This window comes from Condylura cristata, unplaced genomic scaffold, assembly GCF_000260355.1.
Source record: "Condylura cristata isolate star-nosed mole 26May11 unplaced genomic scaffold, ConCri1.0 scaffold00003, whole genome shotgun sequence".
Classification (NCBI taxonomy): domain Eukaryota; kingdom Metazoa; phylum Chordata; class Mammalia; order Eulipotyphla; family Talpidae; genus Condylura; species Condylura cristata.
Window position 1 is genome coordinate 47100797 of NW_004567104.1, and position 24123 is coordinate 47124919.

The window sequence follows — 24123 nt, forward strand, 5'->3', positions numbered from 1 at the left end:
CTTTGAATTCCCTTTGTTTTAAGTCAGGTGAGAAGGTATGGGAAGCTTCATAGCTTTTCCAGTCCTACTTAAAACATTGCACCCTATTTATGAGGCAAGGAAAAGAGAAAGAGGCATGCCACTTGGTGAGGGAGAATATGGACTTTGGTATTAGAGAAATTGAGGTTTGAATGTTAGTAACTGTGGAGTTACTAACCTAGTGTATGATCCTGGGCAAATTAGTTGGTTTCTCAGAGCTTCAGTTTGCTCATTCACAAAATTGGGAAAATGTGTATCTCTTAGGTTTGTTGCAATAATTAGAGTTGATATTATAATGTACACAGCATATAACAGTCACTCAATAAATTGTACCTACTGTTAATCTTGATGTTATTAAAGTAGAATGACTTTTTGCTACTAGACACTCATACAGTAGCTACTAGCTGTGGTGAATTAGAATATCTATACATACTTAGAGTCTGTCAGTGGCAAAGCCCAAAATGAGACAGGTTTAGTAATAATAATCTACAGTTGTTCAGCATTTTGCAGTTAAAAGTGTTATTTCAGGTACCATCACTTTAATTTTATAGTAATCAATGTTATTGTTGGGTAAGTCATTACTAGTGCTATAAGAGGCTTATGCATGGTCTCTGTGCTAGCAAAAACAGCTAGGACCAACCCTCAGCCATTCTTGAATTCCTAGTCCAGTGGATTCCATTCCCATGCCATCGTATAAGAATTATAATGCTTCTCTCTCCACTCGGAGAATAAAGCAAGGCAAATATTATAGTTAAAGAGTTTCATGGGCTAATGTTCTTTGTCCTTCTGTTATAAAGATATTCATTGATCCAAGATTTTAAAAAATCTCACTCTTTTGATAACATGAAGACTTGGTTTTAAAAGCAAAAGCCCAGGGATATCCCCAAATACCACTAACAACTTAATTCCTATGTTCTGGTATTAATCGCATGGTGACTTAATTAGTGAGAATATCAACTGAAATATTCAATTTTGCTTAAAACGTAGATCTGATGCTCCTGTAGATCTGATGCTCACAAAGTGATATTTTGATCAGTTATGTTATCAGTCACTGCTTCCTATGCCACCTTAGTGACACCCAGTTAACACAGTTATTTCCTGCGGACTGAGTTCAGGCTTGTAGATTTCGTTTCAATGTAAACTGTGTCCATATTTGTAGGAATGGGAAACAGATGTTAACAAACATTTTTATAGAAAATAAACACTTGATAGTCTACGTTGGCTAGATCTCTAATACAAACAATTTTATTTTAAAATGCTGTTACAGTTTTTTTAGGGGGAGATGCAACAAATGCATTATTTACACATTTTATCACAATAAAGAAGCAACAATGCCCTGCCAATAAAGACATATGCTTTTTATAATTTGAAACAAGACCAAATCTTAAAGCACAGTAAAACCCTGAAGACAGAGTTAAGAAGGAAAAATGTGCCAAGTATTGTGATAGAGACTGTTTTTTGTAAATTTGTTAATACTTTTACATGTTCTCTGTAGTTATGCATTCTATTTTTATTTTTAATAGGTTGAAAATGCATTTACTGCATTACCTGGCTACAAGGACATCCGTATACTTGATTTTAGGTAAGTAGTCTTACTCTAATGTTTATTAGCACTCTTTATGTCACACGGACTGTCTTTTGTATTATATTCTCTAACAGTGATTTGAATACTGAAATTCGTTGTTCTTTCTAGTAAGTTTGTTTCTTGAAAGCTTGTTTTTCAGGTGAAAAAACTGAATTAGAAAAAGGCAAAATAGTATATTCCCAGTGACATACGGGATCTGTAGTTGAGCCAGGCTAAGAACTCAGGTATTCATGTCCGCTGCTTGCTGCTGACAAGTAAATACTGCTTTCACTTGGCACTAAGGGGAGCATGAAGTCAGGTTAGATGTGACCTCAGTGTCTTACTAAAACTTGTGAATATTTTATTGTGATGACTTTTCACATCTTGGTGTTAATATCACTCTGGAGGGGATGCATTCATCTTTGTGTCAAATATAACAGTTCCAAATAAGTCAGATACCACTTTTGAAGTTTTTTTTTTTTTTTTTTCATTTAAAGCCCACAGCTTAGTACTTGTGAACATTTATTGAATGAAAGTGGGCCTTTCACTTTCCTGAGCTCACTTAATTTTAACTCTCTCAGAATAAATATTATTGTTAATACTTATGTTGGATAGAAGGAAATAGGCTTCAAAGTCAGAGAGCTGGTAAATTACTAGTGGCCTGGCTACTGGATGCAAAGGAGCATGCAGGGGTATGTGTGACCTCACAGCAGAATTAACATTGTTATCTTCACTTGGGCATATGCTTGTTCTACCTTCTGGGATTACTAGAATTAACAGCAAGCACTTACATAGCATTTACCCTGGTGCCAAGCACTGTGCAAGCCAGGCTTACTATGGCACTTGTGCTAGGACACAGTCATTATTCTAATTTTTTCTGATAAGGGAACCAGGACACAGGGAATTTACTGAAGGCTACTCAGTTTGTTGTTCTTGCAGAGAAAGGGCAGGAACATACACCTACCTCACGCCATCCCAGGTTCCATTGTTTAACCTTAGTATTTCCCCCAAAATACTGCCTCCAGTTGTTACTAAAGCTCCTGTGAATACCTAAGAGTGTGAGACCTTTGAAGCTCCTTCTCTTGTGGTGGCACAGGAAAGGCAGCACAGCCCTTGGAGCCTACCCGGCTAGGTTCAAATTCTGCATTTGGTACTTCTGGCTTGATGATTTTGGGTAAATTACTAAAAATTTGTGTAAAAAGACACTTTACCTTCTAAATCTCCTTTATTAAAAAAATACTTTGGATAAATTATTTAGCTTCTTTGTGCCTTAGTTTTCTTACTTGTAATATTGTTATACTGATGGTACTTAATGAGTCTTAATGAGGAATAAATGAACTAAATTTATACACGATGCTTAGCACAGTTTCTGGCTCAGGGGATGTTCTAGTGTCATTACATAAAATAAATATATATTACAAATTATAGTTAGACAATCCTGATAGCCCCCAAATGTCAAAATTGACTTTCTGTATACTATCTAATTTTCTTTCTATTTATTTTCATACTACATACACTGTAACTCCAAGAAATGATTCCTGATTTTGTTAATGTTGACAACTCTGTGAAGTCCTCTGCTGACTTACTGAAAAAAGTTTATTAATAAAGAGATAGCCTTATGTGCAATATTTAAAAAGTATTTTTAACTAAGTTTAAAGACAAGTTTCATGATTATTGGTTTCAAAAAAGAATACTTTCTCTATGTTTGCTTACTTCCTTCAATCTATAGGAATTTATCATATTTGACCATATATGGATTTTCATTTAAGGAAATATTTCAAGATAAAAATATATTAAAAACTTGCATTTTGATGAATCATGTGATAATTATAACTGCCTTAAGCTGCTTAACACATTCAATTTTTGTTTTCAGGTCCCCCAAGGAAAATGGCAGGTAGAGTACTTCTTGTTATTTTCTATACAGTTGACTGAAATTATAATTCATTTAAAATAGAAATAAAAACTTGCACTAATGCAACCACTTTCAGTAGATTATGTCATTGAATTGTATAGTCATTGCCATTTTATAAAAGTGAATGAAATGGATTAAAGTTATCTGTGTAATAGTTGACTTGCAAAAACATCTTCATCGAGGAGTTTCTTTTTTTTCTTTTAAAGATTTATTTTATTTGTATATACAGAACTGGGGTACAGGTCAGAGGCTCAGGGGCGGTGAGAGGCTTCACCAGAGACAGAGCGGGGAGCAGAACAGGCAGATCGACGAAGTACACTGCTGAGGGGAGCAGCGGGCGGGTCAGGAGAGGTCTGCCACGCCATGTGGTCACCTCCAGGGCAGGTGGGAATAGAACTCACGCGGAAATGGCTTTAGCTTCTTAGTGCAGTGCTTTAACCCGCTGTGCCACCAGGGAGGGCCCACTGAGGAGTTTCTTAGAAGTATCATAATCTAAAAGCATAGTCAATACTCATCGTGAAGTTTGCTTTGTCCTTTTTAACTTTGGGATTAAAAATTATGTAAAATTTGGGCCCTCCCTGGTGGCGATCTGCCTGTTCTGCCTGTTCTGCTCCCTGCTCTGTCTCTGGTGAATGCTCTCACCGCCCCTGAGCCTCTGGCCTGTACCCCAGCTCTGTATGCACAAATAAATAAATCTTAAGAAAAAAAAAAGTTATGTAAAATTTACTTTCTCTTGGGAAAATTTGTTAATATAATACAGAATTATGAAGCAAATGCATAGGCTAAATAGGTACTTGTTCAGAGATACAGTAGTATTTCTTCACTGTAATTTATATTTGGAAAGGTCTTTCTGACTTCCTCATTTTTTAAAAAAATTATTTATTTATGCATACAAGAGCTGGAGTACAGGCCAGTGGTGGGGGTTGAGAAGATTCACCAGTGACAGAGTGGGGAGCATAACAGGCGGACAGACTGAAACACACTGTTGGGAGCAGAGGGCAAGGCAGGAGAGGTCTGCAGCACCATGTGGGTCACCTCCCTGGTCAGGGGTCAAACTTGTGCCACAGTGGCTGCGAAAAGCTTTATAGTGTACAATGTAACCCATTGTGCCACCAGGGAGGCCCCAACTTCCTCATCTTAATTTATATTATTTCATCAAGCATTTACTATGTGTCTGCTAATTGGGTAAACTCTCTGCCTATAAAAATGGGTAAATAACTGTTGGTCTCTACCTTCTAGGAAGGAACACAGTTTAATAAAAAGTGATTTCAGAGACTGTCAAAGTGGTCATTCTTTCATTTATTTTTCTATGAGATTGAAATGAAAATTAATATAAATCTTTTGAAGGTGAGGAAATATTCCTCAGAGGCAAACTAAATTACTGTGATTTTTATGAGTAGGCAATAGCATGTATTTTGACCAAGCTTGTCTGACTTTGGAATTCTATACTCTTAGTATATGGAGTTGCTGTCTATATGTGCATCATAGGTATATGTGTTGATGGTTAGCACTTAACCAAAAGACCCGAATGTTTCACTGCTGCCCTCTTGAGAGTGATGAGAATGTTAGAACAGCCCAAACTCTAATGTTAACTCTGTGATTAGTATATTTTTTATAACTTTTTTTATAATAGTTTAGTTTTACATCATTTTGCACATTTTTTTTCATCTCAAATGTAATCCCCGCAGGTTTCCCATCACCAAGTCACCTGTGTGCCATCACCATAGTCCTGTGCACTTCCCTCGCCACCCTCCCGTTTTTGATCCCATTCCCCACTCTACCCCCACAAAATGTCTCTGGTATATGGCTGTTCATTATTCTTATTATTTTCTCGCCTGGTCCATTATACTCCTGCTATGAGTGAAACCATCCGGTATTTTTCTTTCTCTTTCTGGCTTATCTCACTAAGCATGATGTTTTCCAGCTTCCTCCAAGTTGCTGCAAAAGACATGTATTTCTTTTTTTTGGTTGCTGAGTAATATTCCATTGTATATATGTACCACATCTTTTTAATCTAGTCATCTACTTTTGGGCATTTGGGCTGTTTCCATGGTTTTCCAATTGTAAATAAAGCAGCAATAAACATGGGGGTGCAGGTATCTTTTTCAATCAGTGTTTTTGTGTCTTTTGGGTAGATACCTAGGAGTGGGGTTGCTGGGTCGTAGGGAAGCTCCATGTTAAGCATAACTTATTGTTTTTTAAACCCTGTGATTAAAAGAATGATAGTCAGCTCCTGAATCTTAATAGTCTCAGGGACATAGATAATAATTCAATATGAAGTCATTAGGTTTTATGATAGAATTGTTAATCTTGGTAGACTTTCCAGTGTTGTCCAGTATTACCTAGTTCTTCCTCACTTTTTGTTGGTAGACCTGTATTCTGGGCTGTGTATGAGTGACTATGTGGTGCAAAAATAACCTCCTATATAACATATAATTTCCTCTCTAAACATTTGTTTGTACATGAAATTTTGTATTTTCTTTGTGTCTTTTTCCAGATGCACACATTATATTAATACTAGGACCCGTAATGTGTCTGCCTGGTACACACACTTCAAAAATTCAGTTCCAGGTTTTGTAAGTGGGAAAAAGAATACCTGAGTTCTTCAAAATATCTCATTTTGAACTATCTTAATGAGACATAGCATTGTTTTTCTGTTTAAAATCTGTACATGTCAAGCAGCCAATCAAGGCATTTGAGGTGAAAGAATAAAAAAGGGTAATTTCACCCCAACATCATTGATGTCTCTGGAAATAGCTGACAGAGAAACTTTCCCCTACATAGCAGCTGTTTCAGTCTAGTTTAGATGAGGGAGGATGATACAGTGGCTGGCTAACTTAGAGTTGCTGAGTGTAAAGCCAGCACAGCTTTTTTCAATCAGATAATGTTTTGTCTATCAGTGTGCCTTCTGCTTTGTATATACTTCCTTGGCCTCTTGACTTTCTCTGTCTTGACCCTCATTTGGAGATGTCTTTGTATATCATTTACCATGCCAGAACTCATTCTGTTCTAGGTCACATCAAATTTTCAGCTCTGAGAATAGATGGTTTCCTGATATCTCAAATGTTTCTTTCAGTTCTCTTTCCAGGATACAAACATGGTGATAAATTGCAACATCTCTCTGAGACATTTTATCTTTTTTAATGAATTTATCCTCACTAGAGAAGGTAGATTATAATTGAAATGGTATTTTGAATAACATTATAAGACTGTCCAAAAGAGACCTTGGAGACAAATTATATTTTGCCAATAAAGAGTAAAGCCAGTAATCTAACCCAGACTTCCTGATCTGCATAATTTTCTTGATCCAGGAATATTTCTCTTGATCTTCTCCCTGTGATATTTAAAAAGTCATGCAAGGGATGGGGTAAGATTCCAGTAAAGACTTGATTCTCCTTGTCTGGGTTTTGCAGTCCAGGAACCAACTCAAGTGCTAACTGGCACAACCTTTTCGTTGCATTCTTTCCTTATCACTGCTTCCTGCCTTAAGCCATGTTAACTTAGTAATAGGTTATGCAAAGACCCCCAAAGAAAAGTACACTTTTCTTTTCTTTTTTTTTTAAAGATTTATTTATTTGTGCATACAGAACTGGGGTACAGGCCAGAGACTCAGGGGCAGTGAGAGGCTTCACCAGAGACAGAGTGGGGAGCAGAACAGGGAGATTGACGAAGTACACTGCTGAGGGGAGCAGCGGGCTGGTCAGGAGAGGTCTGCCGCGCCATGTGGTCACCTCCGGGGCAGGTGGGAATTGAACTCATGCAAAGCAGCTTTAGATTCTCAGTGCTGTGCTTTGACCCGCTGCGCCACTAGGGAGGACCGGAAAAGTACACTTTTCAACAGATGCAGACATGGCTCCTGTCTTAGAGACTAGGAAGGGAATGTATGTCCTCAACAGAATTGGGTTGTGACTGTGATGCATTGTGCCTGAAGTGATTACTCAGAACATGCAAATGTATGAAATAATGATACTCTTTAGGGTGAAAAATTATTCTTCTACATGTAAAGACTAAAAATCCTTCAGATTACATCAGGAGTACCATCACCTAAATGGCACAGATTTAATTGTCTTATCTGGCTGCATTAGTGAATAAAATTGACCTGTGTTCTTTTTCATTGTTTTCAAGTTTTTATTAAACAGCTATGAGCCAGCCTGTGGTAGATGCTTAGAATGGAGAATTCTGACCAGTCGGTGTCCCTCTGACTGCTCTGTTCCTCCTGGTGGCCATCCTTTGCTTATTTTGCTGTGAATTTGTTCTATTAGTAAACAAGATCAGGAATTATTCATGAAGCAAAATATTCTGACATGAAAAATTAAGGAAAGTTCCAGATTACAAGTACAAGCCTTCCAATAATTAGTTGACTAATTCATTTTTTAAAGATTTATTTATGCATACAGACCTGGGGTACAGTCCAGAGGTGTGGGTGGGGGTGAGAGGATTCACCAGAGACAGAGGAAAGTTCCAGATGACAAGCAGATGTTCTGCCAGTGTCAGATACAGAGCTCTAGACTACCTCATTGGGATTGACAGCTTATTAGAGCTTGGAGGAAAAACCTGAATGCAATTACTGAGATTGAATCAGGAACATCAAAGAGACCTGATGCTTGGCAGGTGAGGGGTGTCATCTTCCTTGTGGCTCCTGAAGTCCAGTGTGTGATCTGAAGGATGAACATCCAGAACAGGTCCAGAGCTATGAGTTCTTCCAGGAAAGAGTGATTTCATACAGGATTCATGCTTATCAAATTACAAAATGCAGTGAATTCTCTAAGATGTCAGTTGATCCACTTTAAGTGAGAAATATGTATGATTATTACATCAACTTGTTTTACATTCTTTCCCCAAAGAAAAAGCTGTAGGGAATTAAAAGTAAAAAGTTCCCTTTACCAGTTTAAAATCAGAACAAGAAAGTTAGGTGATCTTAGTGGCCACGTAACATTAAGTCATGCAGTTGTGGTCATCTCCAACTTAAGAATTTCTTATAAGGAAGTCACAGTACACTGAGCACAAGCCTTCCAATAATTAGTTGACTAATTCCTTCTTTTTTTTTTAAAGATTTATTTATGCATACAGAACTGGGTACAGGCCAGAGGTGTGGGTGGGGGTGAGAGGATTCTCCAGAGACAGAGTGGGGAGCAGAACAGGCAGATGGACTGAAATACGCTGCTGAGAGGAGCAGCAGGCAGGTCAGGAGAGGTCTGCTGTGCCATGTGCGTCACCTCTTTGGCCAGGGTTGAACTCATGTTGCAGGTAGCTTCATAGTGCTGTGCTTTAATCCATTGTATCACCAGGGAGGGCCCTTTTTGACTGCATGATACTATTATCTGTATGTTGATACTTTTTCTTTAGATAACTGAGTATCTTCATCAGGTGGTAGTTTTCATTTTATATTCAGACAGTAAATTCTTGTTATTTAGTTTGTAGTGGATATCCCTCAGTGCCATATACCAAGTTGAACATTGTTATAGAAACTCAAGAAGAGGTTAAAGGATAGTCACTGTAAACAAAATCTTTTTACAGAACCACAACGGTTATAATCAAGAATATATGAACATATATAAGTAGCTCAGAGCAGGACATACTTAATTTTTTTAGTTCTTTGATTTGGGAGTCATTTTACTTCTACAGAATCCTGAAGATGGCAAATTGTTTATATTTCATGTCTGCTTTTGAGTGATTCATCTCTTGGAGGGTTGTTGCTCTAGCTAAGATCTGCCTCTAATGACTGTGTGGCATAGACAGAAATCAGACTGATGACTAGGGCAAAACAGTCCCCATAATGATTTATCCTGTTACTTAGTTTAATTAAAGCTGCCAAGATTATGACTTGGTAGTTCAGAATGCAGGTGCTAAAGTCAGACAGAACTATGTTTGAATTTTTATTACTTACACATTGAATTTTAGGTATGTTTTGCAACTGCATTAAAGTTCCATATCTTAATGATAATCCAAAGATAATAAACCTTCATAAGGTTATTATCAAATTAAACAAGATAAGATATGGGATACCTACTATATAGTAAACACAAAATCTTAGCTTCTGGTTGTTGGAAAAATCTGAATTAACATCTAAAAGTGTTCCTATTTGCTTTAAGTTTGATATTTTGATATTTCTCCAAATGACAAAGAAATCAAATGACACATAAAATATTATCAACTTCTACTTATTTTATTTTCACACTATCCTTTATTCTAAAAAACCTCCCCTTTTCTTGTTCATAGAAAACTAGACAGCAAAAAAGTCCCATTCCCAGATAAAGTTATTTGTTAGTGGCTGTCAAGGTTTAGTAACTCATTGGTGAAGGAATCTCTAGAAAATGAATTAGTTTATAGAGCATTTGGAAAACCGAAATTTATATAATTGGGAAATGATTGCTAAATTAGACACAGAATTGGTTAATGCCCTATAATATAGCAAACTTTGGAGTTATTCCTAGTAGGCCAAAAAAAAAACTTGTTAGTATGTTTTTACAATTTTGTGTAAATTTTATAGGTCTATAAATTGTGCTACCAAACAAAAGTATGTCTCCTGAAAGATTTAGATACCTGTCCTATTAGAAATAACCTATCGTGATAATTAAAAAAAAAGTCATCAGTTTGCTTTATTCTCAAGGTTTTTGTATTTTATGTCTACAATAACAGCTTTGTTTTAGTTCACAGTAATTAAACATCATTGTATCACTGCCTGATGTGGAGCACATAATTCATCCAACAACAATGATAAACAAAATATTGAGAAGATCACCCATTATTGGGTGGAATTACAAGTTCTTTCCCCCCCCTTTTTTTAATACCAGGGAGGAATAATGTCAATGGAGAAGTACGAAGCAAGTTAATAGTAGAGAGACACACTTGGTTTTGATGGTAGAAAGGTTGCGTAAAAGTGAAGGCAAAGAAGATGCTTCAGAGTTCTTCAGGGTCATTTTGTGGTTTTCTTAGAACTCTTTCCAGTTTCTTAGCTCTGTGAACCTCTGTTCTCTGGGTGGGATGGCAAGAAGTAGCCCAAAGTCTAAAAAGCATGGAATCCATGCTTTCTGAGACTTCTCCTCTTGTCTAATGTTGTCCCTCAGGGGTTCAAATCTCCTTTTTTTTTAAAATAAGATTTATGTATTTATACGTACAGGCCAGAGGTATAGGGGTGGTGAGAGGACCCACCAGAGACAGAGTGGGGAACAGAACAGGCAGACGGATGAAGTACACTGCTGAGGGGAGTAGTGGGTGGGTCAGGAGAGGTCTGCCGCACCATTTGGGTCGCCTCTGGGGCAGGGATCAAACCCATGCTGAAGTGGCTTTAGCTTCTTAGTGCTGTGCTTTAACCTGCTGCGCCACCAGGGAGGGCCCTAAATCTCCTTTTTTTGTGCTTCCTTGGCAGTGCCTTATATGTTCTCTTTTCCTCCATAGTGGCATAGAAGTTCATTATGCAGTTACCTTCAATGGTGAGGCTATCAGCAATACTACCTGGGACCTAATTAGCCTTCACTCCAACAAGGTGGAAAACCATGGTCTTGTGGAATTGGATGATAAGCCCACTGTTGTTTATACAATTAGTAACTTCAGAGATTATATTGCTGAGTCACTGCACCAGAATTTTTTGCTGGGGAACTCTTCCTTGCATCTAGATCCTGATACCCTTCAGCTTATCAATGGTGAGTTTGATATATATCATAAAGGGCTTAGTAGATTTAATTCTTTTCTGGTCTGAGCACAATTACCCTTAGTATATGTGGTTCTGAGTGTTCTCTATACTGCTTGAGACTCAAGTTATCATGATATGAATGGAACTGTAATCATGCTGCTGTTTTGGATAGGCTTATCAAGGGGCTCTCTGAAATATGTGTAGACCAAAAGCTACAAAGAGTGGGAAAAATGGAGAACAGTATGGAATTTATAAATAATTTAGAGAAATAGGAGCAAAATACAAACTTCTTTTTTTTTATAATTATAAATGGGGTTGTTTCTTTTTTAGTTTGTTGTTTTGTGTGGGAATGCATGGATTTTTATATATTGATTTTGTAACCTGCTATTTCATTGTAATGACTTTTGGCAAAGTCTTCTAAGAGCCTTTTAGTGGAGTCTTTATGGGTTTTTACATACATTATCATGTCATCTGAAAATAATGAAAGTTTTACTTCTTTGCAATTTGGATTCTCAATGATTTTCTCATTTGAAGCTTCAGTTTCTACCTTTGACTTAATAGTTTTGTTTCTGAGATTATGAATATGTTTTTTAAACTTTGTTGTACCTTATTGATTTGCTTTCCTGAGTTCATCTTTTTTACTTGTCTTTCTGCAAGGTGATTGTATATGCTATTGAAAAGAGTTTTGAGGGAAAAATTTTAAACAAAATAGGATTTTGCTTCTGATTGATCTATCTATGTTAGGCCATTGAACTGGTCAATAGAGAGAGATTCTCCTTCTGCTTTTGGAGCATATAGCAGATCACCCTCTTGCCCTTTATTAATTCCCTCTCCCTTTATTGCAAAATCGGTTTCTTCTCTGACTCTGTTCTCATATGTTTACATCTGTCCCTCATACTTTATAAGTTTGTGTTTGTCTCTCTGACATAAGGAATAGTTCCATAGATTTTCACTTTTAATAATGCCTCAATTTTCGCAAGGTCTGTAGTAATTAGCAAAAATACAGTAAATATTTGTTGAATTAAATTATGCAGTCTATTATCTTTGTTTCACTGTAGCGGAAAAATTTTTGGTGTCCTAACCAATTTTTTCAAAGGTACTTGTGCCAAAAAAGAAATCACTTTACATAATTTTCTCCAATCTTAACATCAACCAAATGAGTAGAAATGTCAGTTCAATTTTCTTACTTAAAAAGCAAAAAATGGGCTCTCCCTGGTGGCACAGCATGTTCAAGCACAGCACTAAGAAGCTAAAGCCACTTCCTCATGAGTTTGATCCCCAGTCCCAGAGGTGATCCACATGGTGCAGCAGACCTCTCCTGACCCGCCCGCTGCTCCCCTCACCAGTGTACTTCTCAGTCGGCCTGCTCTGCTCCCCACTCTGTGTCTGGTGAATCCTTTCACTGCCCCTGAACCTCTGGCCTATACCCCATTTCTGTATACACAAATAAGTCTTTTAAAAAAAACAAAGCAAAAAGTCAAATTACAGTGACTTCATAGAAATGTTGGGAAGAGTAAGTCTGACTTGTTAGAGGAAAAGAAATAATGTAGGAATGTCCTGGATGTGATAGTGGAATAAATACTTATGTTGGTCTTATAAATCAGACACATTCTGCTAATCTAAGTAAAATATTTTGCTTCCTAAGCAAGTCTCAATCTGTTTTGCTACATCCAAATAATAGAGGAAAAATTCAATTTTTAGTTGTGCTTGAACCTCATGTACAATAGTATTTCAATTAAAAAAATGTTCTTTAATATTGTTCTTTATTTAGTGAAAGGAGTTTTACTTCCTGAAACTGAAGAGCGAGTTTGGAACAACCAAAACTTGAGTCTTCAGACAACTCTATCATCTATTCTGGTAAGTATGTTTGTATGTTTTATGTCTTGAGCCAGGCCCTCAACATTTGCTTTTTTTGTACCTTCACCTGCTTACTTTGGCATCATGAATTTCCTGAGAATTTCTGATTTCAAATATTCTCTTACATCATCCCTGGAACATTATTCATAGTTGTCAACTCATGTGCTCCAAAATTTATTTAAAAATTTAAACCTACAGTGATTAAATGAAGTCCACATGGTGTTGTCAAACTCCACACATGGTTAAAAACATATTTATAGTCTGTACTTGTTTCATGATAATTAACTATAAGTTCCCACTGAGTTGTTTTCTAAAAGTTACCAAGAAATGGTTTATAGCCAAGGCTATTAGTTGATGAATATGGGTAAATAGTGTAGGTTTTTGTTCCCAGGGATTGTATTGAAGAGTGCATTTAGAGTCCTAAGCGTATAGAATAATGTATATATGGAAAAGGGAGAGGAAAGACTACAAATATTGGCTAATGGCATACACTGTATATCAGGCTCCTTTTAACCTGAGCTGAAAACCTTTCCATTTGTACAGAAATAGCATGGAAAGAATGTTTTAGAAAACTTATTAATTTACCATTTACTTACAAAGTATATAGTTTTAGGAGCACAATTTCATTTCTTTGTATGTATATATGCTTTGCTTACCCACCACCAGAGTTTTAGTACTATTACACTATCCATTGTTGCCTCTACACTTGCTTCCACCCCTGCCAATTTCCTTCTGCTAACTATTGAATTTTGTTCTTTGTTCCTACCACCTAAAATCCTGATACTCTCTGCTTCTTCCAAACCTTCACTTGCCACTTCACCTGAAGGAAAGCATTCACTAGAAAGAAAGTAACTTCCTCAAATACAGTTTAAAAAAAAAAAAGTAACAAAGGCAATGACCACTATAATCAGTACAGACTTTCACAATGAATATGTGATTCTTTTATTATCATGTAGACACAGGTGGGGGAACTCCTTTTTCCCCCTAATCCTTATAACTTTGCAGCACTTCTTTACTGTCTCCTACGACAGAAAAGAAATTACTCTTAATTAAATTGAAATACTTGAATTGTACTTAAGCATTATTATATGCAACCATTGTACTCAATTATATAGTAACTCAGTTTGAAATATGTAATCAGAAATAAATCACCAAGCTCCATATTGAAGAAAAAAAGCTAGAGGGAGTTTGACATCAGAGATTACTTTCATTTGGCATTTATTTATTCATTCACAAATATTTATTTTGTGTTTTTCATGTGCCAAGTTGTGGGGAAACTAAGACAAATAAGGTGTGGCCTTGTCTACAAGAAATTTCCAGTCTGGTAGTAGTAGACAGACTTTTGCACAAGTTAGATGATGCTATCATTAAAGTCCATGAAGGGTGTACTGGCAGGGAATGGTGATTCATGCAAACATGGCATCACTAGTTTCTGTTCCTTCTAATCCCTTTCAGCTTCTGGATTCTGTAGCCCTAGCAGAAGATCTGAGATATTTTAGAATGACTTGTAAAGACAGAAGTTTCTATGTAAGTCAAAGGTTGCAAGCCAGAAGCCAGTTACTTGGATGTAGCTATGGCATATATTTTGGGCCAAATTTAAAGATTAGTACATTTTTGCATGAAAATAAAATTTGCAAATTTTTGATTGTAAAGACCAGGAAGATCTGGTATCATTAATTTCACAGTCCTTTGTTGTAGATAGTGGCTGAATGTTGGTTGAAAGAAGCTGTCCCTTTAAGGATGGCAAGCACTGACTGACTTGGGCTGACTTGTTCTGTAGTTTCATTTGTGTTTAAGTCCTTTATTTTTGATTTGTGATAACTGTAGGAAATTAACTATTTGAGGAGTCGTTGGAATGTTAATAGGTAATGAAGAGAACAAAATGATTAATTAGAAGGACTTTGTATTGCTTTTTTTCCTCCTCTTCGTTCCTCCCTCCTTTCCTCCTCTCGCACACTGTTAGCAAGATTTTATTCTTTTATAGAAGTGAGTATTTTTTAAATTAAGTTTGATTTTTAGAATTTCTTTATTATTACTATATATTTTATTGAGGTAATATTTGTTTACAACATTGTACATAATTTAGAGAAATAGATTCCCACTTCCTCAGATGTATGTCATCATGCCTCATCCACCTCTAAGCACCCATAGTTTGTCATCATGGGGCTCCTCACCCTTTGTCCTCATCCCAACCTCCTAGTAGTAGCTTCGACTTTGCAGTTACTAGATTACTTTAGAGGCAGGAATGTTGAGAGACTGAATTTGACAGCTTTTGGTATCCTGACTTAGAAAATCCCTTCCTGCACAGTAGTATGCTTTATTAGCACTAGCAAACCTTTCAACTGGCATTAGCAGAAGTGAATCTAACTATGGATATATCTTACTTCTATTTAGAGAGCAAAAATAGGGATATAAAAGTAAGCAGAGATTAACAACAGGTTTTTTAATATGGGATTTGATAATATATCTGTTTGACTCTAAAGCCCACATTTCCTCTTTTCCCCAAGATTACATTGCTTCATTGTCCCTAGAAAATCTAGAAGGTAGGGAGTAGGTGGGTTAGAAATAATTTTAGTTTATTTCTTTTATCTGTGATATGTTTTAGCCATTTTTTTTCCTTCCTAGGATAATACTGAATGGCCCTCAGCAGATGAATCCACCACCAGCAGTATTTCACCACTTGATTTCAGCTCTGGTCTTCCCTCAACCATTGGCAGGAAACTTGGGTCAGAAAGCCCTTTGGGTGATTTAGTGTCTACATCCAAATTAGCCTTTCCCTCAAAGCTAGGCCTCAGTTTATCCCCGGAGGTTTTAGAGGTCAGCAGCTTGTCTCTTCATCCTATCACCCCAGCAGTGCTTTACACTGGCTTGTCTGCGCCTTCTGAGGAAAGGACTTCTGGATTGGACTCATTAGAAGATAGTAAGGAATTCTAATTACTTTTTACATCTCTTTACTCTTATATCAAATGGCAAGAGTCTTGAAGAGATAAAGTACGACTAGTAAAGAAGCATGGTAGCATGATTACGATGAAACGTGTTAGGAAAGTTGTGTAAGAAAGTGTAGTTCAAATTTAGTTTGTTGGAATGCAAGGTCCAAGCAGGTTATTAAGAAATGAACTTGGTAGGTGGGGTGGAAGTAATTAATAAATATTTTGAAGGTCCTATTGAAGAAAAGATAATTTAGATAAACTACTACTAAAAAACTACTTTTCTTACTTGATTATTGGAGTGGTAAACAAAGATTAGTCTAGTTGTTTTTAATAGGATTAATTGTGAAGGCCGTGATCTAGAGTGGTTGTGGAGGAAAAATCAATGTGACTTAAGGATGAAATGTATGTGGGAAAGAGAAAAATGAATAAATATATAAAGAATAAATACACTTAACAAAGAAATGGTTATTCAAAGACTAACAAAATTTCCTAGGGAACTTTCCATCTAAGTTTCCACTAGATTCAGTCTTTGTTCGTAATGTGATTTAACAGTGGTTCTTTATTTTCATGGACTAAAAAAATCAAGTGTTTGTTGAAAGGTGAATTATTTTAATAGCCAAGATATTGTTATCTTCACAGAGGGAGAGTATATTCATTAGTGATGTGCCATATCACAGAAACATGATCAAACCAACTTTGCTGTTGGTTGGGTGTAGCAAAGTAAAAGTCAACAGTTGTCTCTCCTGACTCAATGGGAACAAACAATGAGATGGTTTTACTAGGACAACTAGGAGTAGATTTTGGCAGCTCTGTAGATTAATCAGTGGAAAATTTATTTTTAGGATTAACCGAAGTTGAAGTGTCGGGAGATTTTCTTTCTATTGATCCATTGTCTTCAAGTCCATTAACTCATCTTGTGCCAAAAGAAACAGTACCACCCATGGAAGACTCTGGGGTGTCTTTGACATCCTCACCATATCTGGCCACCTCAGTCACATTAGATCTTATTACTAAAGAAATAACTACACCTTTTGGCTTGCATTCTTTAGCCTCCAAAAAAAGAAATCAATTAGAAGTGGGTAGTTTGATGCCAGACACTTCTGTGGAAAAAGAGTTGATATTTGAGAATGGTTTAGGTTCAGGGTCTGGCCAAAAGTTGGATCTGATTACTTGGTCATGGAGCAAGACTTCATTAGAGAAAAGTACTAAGTCACTGTTGAAGTCACAACTTGAAGATGAGGATTCACTTTTGCCATCTGAAGATGTCGATGAGAAACTTCTTATAGATGACAAAATAGATTCCACAGGCCAAAATACTGAGCATTCAACATATAGGCATTTTGATAGTTCAACAAACATCACCAAAAAAGAACTTCTTGCAGAGACCATAGCTCAGTCAGCATCTCTAATTCTCTCCAAGCATACACCAGAGACACTGGACAATGATTATTATTATTTGGATACCAAAACACCTTTTCTACTGCCATCTACAGCAATTTCTGCTGCTTCTGATAAACCAGATCAAGTAGAAGCTTTTCTAAAGGAAGATGTGGAACAAACTACAGAGCCATTCAGGCATGAATGGTTTCATAGCAGGGCTTTAATAGAGAAGCCAGATATGCAACCTTTGTGGGCCACATTGCCAGAATCAGATGTAGTTTGGGCACAAACTTCTTCCCCAGGGAAATTGTCCAAAGATACATTTGTAGGAACACAGAATATTGACAATCTCTTGTTGAGAGCTATACAGTCTACTAAATTGCCTCCAACCACAGGTGCCATTCTGCAGGAAGATGAAGTAATTATGGGTGTACAGGACATTTCATTAGAACTAGACCAGACCGGCACAGATTACTATCAATCAGAGCTAATCCAGGAGGAAAATGGCAAGGTTGGTAGCTACGTGGAAATATCTACAAATGTTCTCTCCTCAGAGATGACTATTATGACTCAGCCTGCACAAGTAGGTGACTCAAGTTATACCCAGACCTCAGGAACTTTGCTAGTTTTCTTCAGCCTTCGAGTGACTAACATGATGTTTTCAGAAGATCTATTTAACAAAAACTCCTTGGAATATAAAGTCCTGGAGCAAAGATTTTTGGAATTGGTAAGCACAGAAATAGTATTTGGGCATTAGTGAATAATCATGTATGAACCACTGCTCTTTTCCCCCCAACACATAATACCTGAACCAAGGAAAGTTCTACATGAACTTTCATTCCCTATGTTGTATTTAATTCCTATCTTATCTTTAAAGACTGTAATGGTTTAGCTTTGTCACAAAAACAGTAAACAGATGTAAGAGATAGAAAACTCAAAGGTGGAATGAGGGTGATGTTACAATTTAGGTATTGGAGATTGTATTCTATGAATTTTAGGACTGAAGCAAGTTTAAGATTTCTTTTCACCTTTTGCTGCGAGACTATTATATTGTAAGTAACTATGATGATGATGTCACTGTTGGGATTCCTTAGTGAAACACTTTGGGTATCTGAAACTGTGAGTTTCATGGAATTCATAAATATCACTATATGAATCTTATGACTCTCAAATAATTTGCATTTTATACTTTTAGTGAGCAGTTTGAATAATTAAATAGTGTCTAATTTGGAAAAGTAGTGGAGGGACCCAAACTTGCTTGAGGAAGGTTTCTTTTTATATTCAGCAACATGCAAAATTTGTCAGTAAACTGATCACATTTCATGTATTGCAGCTGGTTCCCTATCTCCAGTCAAATCTCACAGGATTCCAGAATTTAGAAATCCTGAATTTCAGAAATGGCAGTATTGTGGTGAATAGTCGAATGAAGTTTACTAACTCTATGCCTCCTAATGTCAACAATGCTGTCTATATGATTCTGGAAGACTTTTGTACCACTGCCTATCAAACCATGAACTTGGCTATTGATAAATACTCCCTTGATGTAGAATCAGGTAACTATATTCAATATAATGGTTACTTTTTTTTTTTTAGGATTTATTTCTTTATGCATACAGAACTGGAGTACAAGCCAGCGTGCAGGGGAGGTGAGATGATTCACCAGAGACAGAGTGGGGATCAGAACAGGTTAATGGACAAAGTACACTGCTGAGGGGAGAAGAGGGTGGGACAGGAGAGGTCTGCCACGTCATGTGGGTTACCTCTGGGGCCAGGGATCAAACTCATGCTGAAGTGGCTTTAGCTTTCTGTTACTGTGCTTTAACCTGCTGCGCCACCAGGGATGGCCCATAATGGTTACTTCTTTGTGGAATCCAGTTTCACGGAATTCACTATTCTAGTGAGTAAAGCTGAATAAATGAATGCAATACATGTAGGAAAAAGAGTACTATTTCAGACAGGTTTTCTGTATTTTGAAAACAGTAAAATACATCTTCAAAGGATATCAATGCCGTTCTCTGTTCAAAAGGGTTGCCTCCCATGTAATCTCGTTTACCTCCTAGTCACATTTCCACCTTTCCACCTATTCTTCTATATAGATCTCTCTCTTTTTTTTTTTTTTAAAGATTTATTTATTTGTACATACAGAACTGGGGTACAGGCCAGAGGCTCAGGGGTGGCAAGAGGCTTCACCAGAGACAGAGTGGGGAACAGAACAGGCAGATGGATGAAGTACACTGCTGAGGGGAGCAGCGGGCGGGTCAGGAGAGGTCTGCCACACCATGTGGTCACCTCTGGGGCAGGCAGGAATAGAATTCATGCGGAAATGGCTTTAGCTTCTCAGTGCAGTGCTTTAACCCACTGTGCCACTAGGGAGGGCCCTAGATCTCTCTTTTACCAATTCATTAGATCTGTTCTTGTCACATCTGTGTTGCCAGACCCAATAGATTTGAACTCTCTTTCTTCTATATTACTTTCTTAATTTTAATGTTTTATCCATTCCCATTATTTTAAGTTACATAAATAACAGTATATTTTATACATATTTCAGACATCATCTGAGCTCTACATTCAGTAAATAACCACATACTTGACAATCTCAAATTGAATACATTCTACATATATTAAAGTTAAGATTTCTAAGAGGAAGCTCTTGTTTTCCCTATCTCCCTACATTCCAGCTAAGTCTACTTCTTTTAACACCTCTTTAAATTAATTTTAAAAAAGAAAATCTACTCCTTCTTTTAACATCCCTATTTGATATATAGAAGCTGCATCCATTCATCAAGTCATTATTATATCTTAATTTTCAGCCACTGATCAAACATATTGAGTCCAAATTCTAAATATATCTGAAACCTATGTGTTTCTCTGTATTTCTATTACCACTGTTCCAGGACAAACCACATCATCTGTCACGTGGCCCAGTTTCTACACTACCTGTCTGTCTTGCTTTCTCCCTTTCTATTCTCCAACCGCCAGGGTTCTCTTTCTAAAGTATCAGTCCAATTATTTCACTGTCCTCCTTGAAATACTTCAGTGGTTGTCTGGTTCAATAGCCACATAACTTAGCCCTTATCTTCTCCAATATAATCCAGAGAGATTGCTTTGTCACAATGTTATAGTCAAACTATCTCTCTCTTTTTTTTTTAGTATCTCAGGTTCAAAATACTTTTCTTGCCTTAAAGTCTTTGCATGTAATATCCCATTCGCTGGGAACTCTGTGCCTTTTTGGCTGATTTCTGCTCACTTTTGATGCCTCATGAGATTCAACTGCCTGTTCCACAAGACAGTCACTGACTTACCCATAATCTAGATTGGTCTCTCTTTTTACTCCTTTTGTAACATATTTGTTCTTGCTATTGAGCTTATAAATTCATAAAGTACTCAATTATGCACATAGTTACTTAAGGGCTATTTTTCTTTGTTGAAGCGTTCCTAAGAGCTGAGTTTATATCTCTTTTAATAACCATTTTCTAGCCAAAAACTAACACTATGTCTTATACATAAGAGATGTTTAAAAATACTGAGAATGAATGAAATGAATTACTGTTTGTCTTTGCATTGGGATGCAAAAAAAAAGTTGGATTCTTAAACTTTATTTCCCTAGTCCACAAATAAGAGGACAGTGTTTTTGAGGAGGTAAGGTGGGATGTTTACCTTCATATTTCCCAGTACTTTCAAACTATTTGAAAGCCCTAGTGAACCAGTCACCATTTGCCCATTTGTCATTCACAGATTGGTATTCACAGTGAAGGGCATACAGTGCAACTACAGGAGGATGTAGGGCCCATCATGTTCAGTGTCCTACATAACGTTTGGTGGGTTGTTGTTTTAATTAACCTTTTAAAATTGTCAATTTATTCTCATCCTATCAATGGAAAATGTAGTTACTCAAGTCCAATATTTTTGGGAATGACTAGAGGGTGTGTAGGACTCTTTTTGCAACATTAACTTTCACAAATCTTGAATGTTCTTAGCTCTTATTGGATACTATCCTCTCTCCCTGAGATTTATAGTATCTTCCCCTAGGCTCTGTCTCCCTGCTTCTTGTTCTCAGTGTGGGTCAAGGCATGTGACATCATGTGCACAGGGTAGAGGTGGACTACAGCAGGGCAAGTGTGGTGGAAATGAATGGTTCATGAAAACTGGTTTCATTTAGTTTCCAATTGCATGACAGATTTTTAAGCTTATACAAGCTATCTAGGTAGGACATAGAACCTTTTCCATGTCATTGGGTTTTATGCCTTGAATTTCAGTTTCAAAGAAATCTTTTAGAAATTCATCAATCAAGAGTGAATCAGATTTCTTTTTTAGTGTGTGTGGTACTTGTGGTGGTGATGAATTTTATGATTCCAGAAAGGGGTTGTCCCTTGATGCTGTGGAGCAGAGAGCCTTAGTGGAGTTCTATGAAGGAACCCAATTTCTGCATTTTGTGTTTCTTTGCCTCATTCTACGGTTTGCTTGATGTTTTAGGTGATCAAGCCAATGCTTGCAAATTTGAAGCATGCAATGAATTTTCTGAGTGTTTGGTCAACCCCTGGAGTGGAGAAGCAGAGTGTAGATGCCACCCTGGGTACGTGAGTGTAGAAGAACTGCCCTGTCAGAGTATCTGTGACCTACAGCCCGATTTCTGCTTGAATGATGGGAAGTGTGACATTATGCCTGGACATGGCGCCATTTGTAGGTATGTTGTAGTTAGAAATTTTGGTTTCACAAGGTTATAGTTACTTCTATTGGAAAAAAGGGGGTACAAAACTATGATTTTAGGAAAATCATAGATTATATTTTATAGAAAGTATATCTAAAAATATAGACCTTCCTCAATTTATGATATCACATCCTAATAAATCCATATTAAATTAAAAATATTGTTAAATCAAATATATATTTAATATACATGATATACTAATTGTCTTAACATGCTCAGAACACATAACATGAGCCTACAGCTAGGTAAAATAATTCAAATGAAGCCTATTTTATAGTAAAGTGTTGATGATCTCATGAGATTAATTGAATACTGTACTGAAACTGAAGAACAGACTACTTTAGTTCAAAATTCGAGTTCAAAATGTGTATCATCTTTGTATCAGAGTTAAATAGTAAAATTGTTAAGTCAAACCATTGAAAGTCAGGAACAATTTGTGGTTCTCATGTGAAGATGAGGCTATTTAATAGACCAGTGAATAAATTGGTTATTTTATTTGGTACTCTCAGGGAGTTGTAAGAAAAACAGTGTTTAGTTGTATCCTACTGAGAGTACGTGGTGCATCTGAAGATCTTTGTGTTATGATTCTTAGTGGTCATAGACTGTTGTTGCTCATAATAGGCTTCAGCATAAGATCTAACACTTTATATTTGACAGTGAAAACAAAGGAGTTTTATTATTCTATTTGAATTGTGTCCTTAATGGTGTTGGGCTACATTTGGTCCTACTGAGTATTCAAAATTATAGCAGTTGCGTGACAAATATGTGTTATGTACTTTTTTAAAGGTGGAATCAAAGAATCTATAGTAGCCAGAGATGAGTGTCCTTCCTTGCTGTCTCCTCTTTAAAAAAGCCTGCTAAATCAGCCTCTCAGCCACTTATAACCAGAGTCGCATGGGTACAGAAGGAGAAAATGCTAAAGATAATCAGGGGAAGCATAAGCAATTTGCAAATGTCAAAATAGGCAAATGTCAGCATAGATGCCAAAGCCAGAGGAAACATAAAATGATCCAAAGTATTCTATATAGGAAAGTAGAAAATTTAGCTAGAAAGTTCAAGTGGAAGGTAATTTCTAGAACAACTACTATTATTTTGAAAGGCAGTGATTCCTTTCTGCTCTGGGAATGGAAGGTATTTTTACATAAGAATGTGGCCTTGGGGTTTGGAAGATCTCTGTAGTGTAGTAAAGATATGTAAGGAGTTTGGAGGCAAAGGTTCTAGACCCAGCTCTGTTATGTGATCTCATGTCAATCACTTTCCTCTTGGACCTGTTTTTCATTATTCATAAATACTGAAGTTACATAGAAATACTTTAAGTTTATTCATTCTTACAGTTAGTCATTGAGGGCTGCACCAGGCATGAAGCACCACTTTAAATGTGATCATTTAATCTGTGTGTTACCTCTTTACTAAAGCTGCATGTGGTCAGTATCTATTTCTCTCCCTTCCCCAGACCCACTGAAGGTTCTGCTATTAATTGTTATTTTCAGCAGTGATTTAAATTTTGGACTTGGTCACTTTTATTCCAGATGCCGGGTAGGTGAGAACTGGTGGTTCCGAGGTGAACACTGTGAGGAGTTTGTGTCCGAGCCCCTGATGATAGTCATTACTGCAGCCTCTGTAGCTGGACTGGTCCTCGTCTTGTCAGCAATCATCTTCTTTCTTGTCAAAACTCTTCAAATTCAGTATATAATGAGAGGAAGAGAGAGGCCCTTCAGGTAAATAAGGAAAATTGCTTTCTGATAGAATAAAATGTTCCGTTTACTCATTCATTTGGTGTATACCATGTGCCAAATATTAGACAAGGTGGAGGGAAGAGAATTGTATGGTTGAATAAAAGATGGTCCCTGCCCACAAAGAGTGTCATAAAATAAACAATATTAGTAAGATACTAAGGGGCCTAGCAGAGGGATGAATTTGTTTTGCCTGGAGAGAGTCTTAGAATTTTTTTTTTAAGATTTATTTATTTATGCATATAGAACTGAGATAGAGGCCAGAGGTGTAGGGGGCGGTGAGAGGATTCACCAGAGACAGAGTGGGGAGCAGAACAGGCCGACTAACAAGTACACTGCTGAGGGGAGCAGTGGACGGGTCAGGAGAGGTCTTCTGCATCATGTGGGT

General features: G+C 36.9%; 1 protein-coding gene across 1 annotated transcript in view; it reads left to right on the forward strand.

Annotated features, from left to right (window-relative positions):
• IMPG2 (interphotoreceptor matrix proteoglycan 2) overlaps positions 1–24123 on the forward strand; it is a 42029-nt gene that overhangs the window by 14926 nt on the left and 2980 nt on the right. The window contains exons 8-16 of the mRNA XM_004675473.2: positions 1542–1600; positions 3456–3476; positions 10893–11137; positions 12899–12984; positions 15610–15904; positions 16757–18021; positions 18628–18847; positions 21768–21978; positions 23532–23719. Of these exons, the coding sequence (XP_004675530.1) occupies positions 1542–1600; positions 3456–3476; positions 10893–11137; positions 12899–12984; positions 15610–15904; positions 16757–18021; positions 18628–18847; positions 21768–21978; positions 23532–23719 (2590 nt within the window). The remainder of the gene's footprint in view (positions 1–1541; positions 1601–3455; positions 3477–10892; positions 11138–12898; positions 12985–15609; positions 15905–16756; positions 18022–18627; positions 18848–21767; positions 21979–23531; positions 23720–24123) is intronic.